This window comes from Nannospalax galili, unplaced genomic scaffold (genome assembly GCF_000622305.1).
Source record: "Nannospalax galili isolate Female #2095 unplaced genomic scaffold, S.galili_v1.0 scaffold183, whole genome shotgun sequence".
NCBI lineage: Eukaryota > Metazoa > Chordata > Mammalia > Rodentia > Spalacidae > Nannospalax > Nannospalax galili.
The window spans coordinates 1,829,249-1,837,609 of NW_008350555.1; the positions used below are offsets into that span (position 1 = coordinate 1,829,249).

The 8,361-nt window shown below is 39.6% G+C and overlaps 1 protein-coding gene across 2 annotated transcripts in view; it reads right to left on the reverse strand.

The window, feature by feature from the left end:
- Positions 1-8,361, reverse strand: part of Virma (vir like m6A methyltransferase associated) — an 88,442-nt gene that overhangs the window by 77,219 nt on the left and 2,862 nt on the right. For both annotated transcript variants that reach the window (XM_008847836.2, XM_008847837.2), the window contains exons 2-3: positions 1,495-1,610; positions 934-1,020 (exon numbers count right to left, since the gene is read on the reverse strand). In XM_008847836.2, coding sequence (XP_008846058.1) covers positions 934-1,020; positions 1,495-1,610 — 203 coding nt within the window. The remainder of the gene's footprint in view (positions 1-933; positions 1,021-1,494; positions 1,611-8,361) is intronic.

Consider the following 8,361-nt stretch of genomic DNA (forward strand, 5'->3'; position numbering starts at 1 on the left):
ACTGAAGAAATGGTCCACTTGGGTTACTCAAAGAGAAGTATGGTTTCATAATTTGTGTATAGAAAAAAAAAAAAAAAAAAAACCTACTCACTCTAGAGTTGGGGTTATAGCTCAGTGGTAAAGCACATGCTTAGTATGTTGAAAACCTTGGGTTTGATCCCTAAGCATGGTAAAAATTTTTTAAAGAGTAAATTATCACTGTAATTTCATAAAAAAAATTAAAGAAGATCAGAAGTGGGTAAATTCTAATTTCAAATAGAATTTTTTTTCTCATTTTAAGCTATCTTTAAATATTCTTCCCCTTATAAGTGAGTTCTCATTTAACACATTTAATGTTGATTTTGTAGGCATGCAGTTTTAACATCTAGCACATGTTAAATAATCCAAGAAGGATATACCTAAGTCTCATTTTACAAAATGTGATTATGGAATTTCAAACTGAGCAGCAGTGTGAAGTAACAACATCTTTAAAACATTAACTCTCATTTTAGAACCAAAAATCAGCTGGGTGTGGCAGGGCATGCCTTTAATCCCAGCACTCAAAGAGCAGAAAGTGATCTCTGTAAATCAGAGGCCAGTCTGGTCTACATAGCAAGTTCCAGGTCAGCTGGGGCTATAAGGAAACCCTGTCTTTAAAAAAAAAAAGCTTTTCCAAATTAGGTACTATCAAATAACCTTCTAGTGCCATGTGTATTATAGATGCACAAGTAAAAAAAAAAAAACAGAAGATGGCTAATATTTCACACATTTTAAGTTTTCATGTTGTTAACATTTTCTCATAGGTTCAGTATTTCTTTCATAATGCCCACTGAGAAAGTTAAACCCTGCATTCTCACATCTACCACCAAATACCTGACCTTCTATCTGAAAAATGAAAAGGTTTGCTTTCTAACTCAATAAGGTTTCTGATAAAATTACCTAGCAGGTACATACCTTCCCAACCTATCGAAAACTGGGGCACTTGGTTTGCTTACATTATTGAAGAATAAGTCTAGCTGAAATGTGTGCGGAGATGTCTCCCTGTAAATGAAACAAGGACAAATTGTCAGCCTTTTGAACAATTAGTTTCTATGTTAAAACAAAAACCACAGTACGTACAGAGTTATAAGCAATTCTAAGACCAGGAAGAAACAATTCCTAAGATAACAAAATAAGCAACTAATTGCATATTTTAACATATTCTATTCATATCCAATTCTCAAGCAGTTAACAGTTTAACCATCAAAATCATTTTTAACCATTTTAATCATTTCATCTGCTACTTGGTATTTACCTTAAACATTAAAATATTTTGCAGTGGCCCACACTTTTAGTTCCCGCTCAGGAGGCAGAGGCAGGAGGATCTCTGAGTTCAAGGCCAGCTTGGTCCACATAGTGAATTCCAGGTCAGCGGGGGCTACAGAGAGACCCTGTCTCAAAAAGACCAAAAAAACCCGAAACAAAATAAAAACAAAAACAAAAAAAAAAACCAGACTTTACAAAGACCTGACTTACCCATATGCTCTGTTGTCAGGCAGGCTGCTGTGGGCTCGTACTCCTGGAGGTATGACTCGGACTTCATTGATATAAACCACACATGGAAAACGGACCACATCTATATGAGAACTTTGCTTTAAAGAGAAAGGAAGAAACATACTGTATGTCAAATGGGCTTTATCAATTTGAAATATATTTTTTTTTAATTTTTTTCAACTCAAAATGTCGCCAATAATCTTAAAATAAAATCCAGGGATGGAGATGTAAATCAGTGGTTAAAGTACTTGCCTCATATGTAAAAAGCACTGTCTTGGATTCCCAGTATCCAAAAATAAGGTTCATATAATTAAATATATCATTAAGTGTTTTATTCATTACAATACTGCATAAATCACTTTTAAAATATTTTATTTTATTTTATTTTATGTGTATGCATGCATCATCTACATGTAGGTAAGTGCACCCATGCCTATGGAAGACAGAAGAGGCTGTCAGATACCCTGGAACTGGAGTTACAGACAGTTGTTAGCTGCCATGTGGGTGCTGAGATGCGAACCCAGGTCTTCCGCAAGAACAGCCAGTATTCTTAACCACTGAGCCATCTCTCCAGCCCTGCATAAATCACTTTTAAAAAATAGCTGATTGGGGCTGGAGAAATGGCTCAGCGGTTAAGAGCATGGACTGCTCTAGCAGAGGACCCGGATTCAATTCCCAGCACCCACATGGTGGTTATCAACCATCCATAACTCCAGTTCCAGGGGAATCCGAAGCCCTCTTCTGACCTTCATGGCCCTGCATGACATGGGTTCACTCACATACATACAGGCAATACACTCATACACATAAAATAAAAATAATAAAATATTTTAAAAAATAGCTGATGAAGGGGCTGGAGAGATAGCTCAGCAATTAAGAGCACTGGCTGCTCTAGCTAGACCCAAGTTTGATTCCCAGGACCCCCATGGTAGCTAACAACAGTCCATAATTCCAGTTCCAGGGGCCATTTGACTCCCTCTTCTGACCTTCATGGGCACTGTGTGACACAGGTGCACTTACAAACATGCAGGCAATACATCCATATACATAAAATAAAAATAACAAAATATCTTAAAAATAAAATAAGATAAAATAAAAAAATAGCTGATGGAAGCCAGGAATGGTGGTACATGCCTTTAATCCCAGCACTTGACTGTGTGATGGAGACTGCCTGGTCCACATAGGACTACAGGAAGACACTGTCTCAAAAAAAGAAAAAAGGGAAAGTAAGTAAAAAAATAAAAAATAGCTGACGAACCAAAATGCATTACATGAAGTTCTCAAAGAATTAATAAAAAATTATTTTTAAAAAATTGCTAGGGCTTGTCAGGCCAGCCTACTGGGAGACCCTGTTTAAAAAAAGAAGAAAAAGCTAGGCTAGAGAGATGGTTCAGCATTTAAAAGCACTTGATGTTCTTGCAGAGGATCGGGATTTGGTTCCCAGCACCCACATTGGGCTGCTCACAATCACTTGTAACTACATTTCCAGGAGATCTGACACCTTCTTCTGGCCTCCGCAGGTACCTGCAAACAAGTGGCATTCACACACAGACACACACAGATAGATGGATGGATGATAGAAACAAAAATGAATCTTAAAAAAATAGCTGATGATTTACCCTGATGACAAGTTAATTCTCTCAACTGGTATTCTATGAAATTTTCTGCAGTATGGTTACCTCTCAGCTGATGTTTTTTGGCTTAAACCACAGGTTCTTAAAACTTTTTCAATTCATGACCCCTTACACCCAAGAAATTCTTATTCAGGTCCCAGATATATAGGCATACAAAGCAAACATTTACTGATAATAAATCATATAGAAATTTATTTTAAAACAAAACAAAGTCCAAATGCTGTTCATGCCTATAATCCTAGCACTTGAGAGGTGGAAACAGGAGGATCAAGACTTCAAGTCATCCTAGGTTACACAGCTGAGTTTGAGGCCAGCCTGGTCTACAGGAAACCCTGTCTCAAGAAACAAACAAGGGCCAGTGACAAAACTCAACAGGTAAAGGCACTTGCCTCTAAGCCTGGCAACCCGAGTTCAATCCTGGAACCCACAAAAAGGTGGAAGGAAAGAACTAACTCCAAAAAGATGTCCTCTGACCTCCACACAGGTGCTGAAGCATGTGTGCCATTCGCACACATCAGGCGCGCGCACACACACACACACACACACACACACACTAATAATGATGATAATAAAAAATAAAACCGGGCGTGGTGGCACATGCCTTTAGTCCCAGCACTCATAAGGCAGAGGCAGGCGGATCTCTGTGCGTTCAAGGCCAACCTGGTTTACATAGTGAGTTCCAGGCTCCAGGCCAGCTGGAGCTACAGGGAGACCCTGTCTCAAAAAGCCCCCCCAAAAAGACAATAATAATAATATAAATAAATAAAATTTAAAACAAACACGAAATCTTCAGTATACACATGATTTTATATTTAAGACAAAACAAATATGTATACCAATGAGCCAGGTATGCATCTTTATTTTACATGAATAATTAAATCTTAACAGACTATTATATACTGAAGGACACAGAGCATTTTGAACATTTTTCAGAGCTGATCAATTTATTTATTTTATTTATTGATCTTTTTGAGGCAGGATCTTCCTATAAAGACTCCCCCCCCAAAAAAAAAATCGAGTTTATCACAATTTAAAAAAAAAGAATCTAGGCTGGGTGTACTGGAGCATGCCTTTAATCCCAGTGCTCAGGAGCCAGAGGCAGGCAGATCTCTGAGAGTTCGAGGCCAGCCTGGTCTACAGAGCGAGTTCCAGGCCAGCTGGTCAGTAACAATAAAAAAGGTACTGTAAACAGAGCCAAATATCAGAGGTCATAAACCCTACAGGAGAACCTACTACTGCCACTTTCTTACAATATAATTTCTTACTGTACTCTAAATACTTATCCTTATAGTCACAGATAAGTATAGCTCTCACCACTCATCAAAGAAGTGTCTTTTTACAACAGATGGAGACTATTACAAAGTTTCACAACTGATCAAAATTCAGAGAATAAGTGACCACGGGATGCCTAGCCCCAAACGATACATCTATAATGCAACCCCTACACCTAAGGCTCAGGGGACATCATGGAAAAGGGTTTGGATAAGAGTCAGAGGACTAGGGCAAGTGCTGTTAGATTGGGTATTCTAGACATGACAGAGAAGCTGCACCCATGAAATCTCAAGAATATGGTTGCCTAAACAAGATCTGTATGACGCCAGCTGACAAGCCAATGTTTGTGAATAGGGGAAATTCCACAAGGTCCCACCCCCTAGATGAAGAGCTGCAGGCAATCAATGGCTGCTGAGAGTGCGAATCAGTTCTCTCCAGGGACGAGCTCCCTCACAGGTTACCTAATCACAAGTGGTCAGCCCTAAACACATGCACACACTAAATGGACTCAGTAAATTATATATATGAAGTCATGAGATTGGGGGGGGTAGGAAGAGTTGGAGGGGAGAGAGGGAAGGGCGGAAATGATGTAAATATAGTACTCACATATTAAATTTTAAACAATAAATATTAAAAAATAATTTTCGCCAGGCATGGTGGTGCACACTTTTAATCCCAGCACTCGGGAAGCAGAGGCAGGTGGATCTCTGTGAGTTCGAGGCCAGCCTGGTCTATGTTGGGAGCTATTAATCCATTATGTACATTGAGCTGTGGCAGGCTTGCTTGTTTACTTGGAGTTTGTGTTTTGCACACCAGTACCTAATCTGCCAAGTCAGGGGGAATGTGTTTATATGGTGGAGTTCACAACAAGTATTTGACTGCTCCTTGACCCTCAGACACAGGTGGGAAAAACAGCTGTTGAAGCTGAGTTAAGCAAACGGTGGCTATCACTGATGTTCTACTGTATAAAAAGGCTGAGCTAAAATAAACCGGGGCTGCAGTCTCTACTGACAGTCCTCCCAAGTATCTTTTCTGTCTCTTGTGTTTTCTTTCAATCCTCACTCCCCCTTTCAGGTACTGTCCGTCTTGGCCGGCTGGCACCAGCAGTTCTACACAGCGAGTTCCAGGCCAGCTGGTGCTACAGGGAGACCCTGTCTCAAAAAGACCAAAAAAAAAAATAAAATAATAATTTTCATATTAATTCTAGATTACTTTGCTTCAAATTTTCACAGTAGTGCAGCCAACCAATATTTTTCCTAGCAAAGTTCACCATGAGAAGTGTTCACACTACCTGCACGTAGAAAGACTGAGTCTCTCTTCAAGCTGCAAAGAGTACCACACATGCCAACAGACCCAAAGAACTTGCTCAGGCCAAGTCTTCACTGAAATTCAATGAAGAGGGACTTCCTACTCCTGCATCTTAAACTTGGAAACTGTGATTTAATATGTAGTCACAGATTTCTAAAAATATTCACTGCTCAACTGTACTGTAAACTCTCATACATATAAACAGAATGACTGCAAAATGAGACCAACTGCTAGTTGCCTCTAATACCCATTTTCGTCCTCTACCAGGGAAGTATAGCAAGGCACATGTGAATCAACGGCTATTTCTCAGACTCCTTAGAAGTCAATGTGAAAAGATTACTCTTTTTTTGGGGCGGGGGCAGGCAGGGCCAAGGTGCTAAGATCAAACCTATGACAATTACTAGATTTTGGTCAATAAAATGGAAATAGAGCGGGCAGCTCTGGGTTGTGCCCTTCAAGGGAAAGCTCAGACTCTGAAACAATCTTTCCACCTTTTCTTTCAATATTCTGCTATCTTTCTAGAACATAAATGTTATGTAGAGCTATCATGGACAACAACATATGCTACACTCAAAGGATGGCAGAGCTTAGATTCTCAACACTATAAAACTTCTTTTAGTATTATTTTTTATTATTTTCAAGATTATTGAAGCTAGGTTTTTTTCTAAACTTTTTACAGTTTTGCGCACACATGCTACAGCACACATGGAGCTGTCAGAGGACAACTTGTAAGAGCCAGTCCTCGCTTTCCACCATGTGGGTCCTGGGGATAGAACTCAGGTTTTAAGACTTGCACAGCAAGCACTTTCATCCACTGAACCATCTTTCCAGCCCAATTTTCCTTTTTTTTTTTTTCTTTTTGAGACTGGGTCTCCCTGTAGCCCCAGCTGTCCTGGAACTCACTATGTAGACCAGGCTAGCCTTGAACTCACAGAGATCCGCCTGCCTCTGCCTCCCCAGTGCTGAGATTAAAGGCATGCACCACCATGCCCGGCTCAATTTTCCAATTTTTCTATAATGAAATTTAAATTTACTAAAACATGTTCCCCATTTTTAAAGGGGTGACATACAAATCTCAACTTGTAATTCACTTAGAACCATTCACACCCTTTTAAGGATTCCACTAGTAAAACTTTAATAAAAGTTTAAATTCCCTACCAGGTTACAAATTCCTTTAAAATCAAAGACAACCAGTTTTGTTTCAATTTTGCTAGCATTGTCCTACCTCCAGGATGCACCTTGTAGTGTTTGCTATTTAGTCCCACTGTTAACACAGGATGGTTCTACTTCAGAGCCAGGAAAAATGTATATTGTTGTATTTTGTAACTGTTTCTATTTTTTTAGTTTTTTTATTACATTTTATTTCTTTATTTAGTATGTGTGTGGGCATGTGTACCACAGTACTTGCTGTGGAAGTCAGAAGACAACCCTCAGGAGTCAGTTCTCTCCTTCCACCATGTTACAGAAACTGAACTCAGATCCTTCAGCTTGGCAGTATGCACCATTACTCAGTGAGTCATCTCGCCTACACTGTTTTAGTATTTGAACAGGGACTCCTGGGTAACCGAGATGACCTTGAACTTGCAATTCTTCTTCAGCTGGATGCAAGAATTACAGACATATAAAACCATGCTCCTGCATGTCAGTGTATCTTGATGCAGTCATGTCAATTTAAAGAAGTCACCTTAACCTCTTATCCTAGTTTTCCTATCTACAAAATGAAAACTAACTTTCAAAACTAAAGGATGGATCAGAGAAAACTTATTTAAATAACCGAAGGGCTATTCCTGGCACAGAGTATTCTAGAAATGCTACAAGTGTTAATTTCCACCTGCTAACTCCAGCTTCCATTACATCTCATATTTTCTTCCTGACTTTGCCACCTCTTTTTTTCCCTGAACTATTTTTGGTATTGCTGATCAATTAATCTACCTCAGAGAGTTTACAAATCACACAATTTTCCTGTTCAAAACCTATAGGCTTCCTATATTGAGCCTATTTATTATTCTTGAGTATTTAAGGAGCTGGTGGTCTGGCTTTAAACTGCCTCTCAGGTGCCAATTCACACAGCTACTGCTGGGAATAACCTACCAGACAACTGATCACAGTAGAGCACCCTCCTTACCCCAACTGTGAAACATTTCCCATTCCACCAACTTAGTATGTCAAATGAATTTCCTAATATTCTCAAAAGAGTGAGCTCTCTCACCTCTGAAATCATGTAACCTTTTTAAAATTGTTTTTATTTTATATGTATGACTATTTTGCCTTCATGTATGCAGGTGTACCACCTGTGTGCGATTCCTGTGGAAACCAGAAGAGGGTGCTGGAGCCCCTGGAACTTGAATTACAGACCATTGTTAGCCACCATATGGACGCTGAGAACCAAATCTGGGTCCTCTGCAAGAGTAGCCAGTGCACTTAACCTCTGACCCATCTCTCCTACCACCTCGTGTAACCTTTATGCCCACAAAGGGAAAAAAAAAAAAGCCAGGTGTGGTGGTTCACGCCTTTAATCCCAGCACTCGGGAGGCAGAGGCAGGCGGATCTCTGAGTTCAAGGCCAGCTTGGACTTCATAGTGAGTTCCAGGATAGCTGGGGCTACAGGGAGACCCTGTCTCAAAAAGACTAAAAA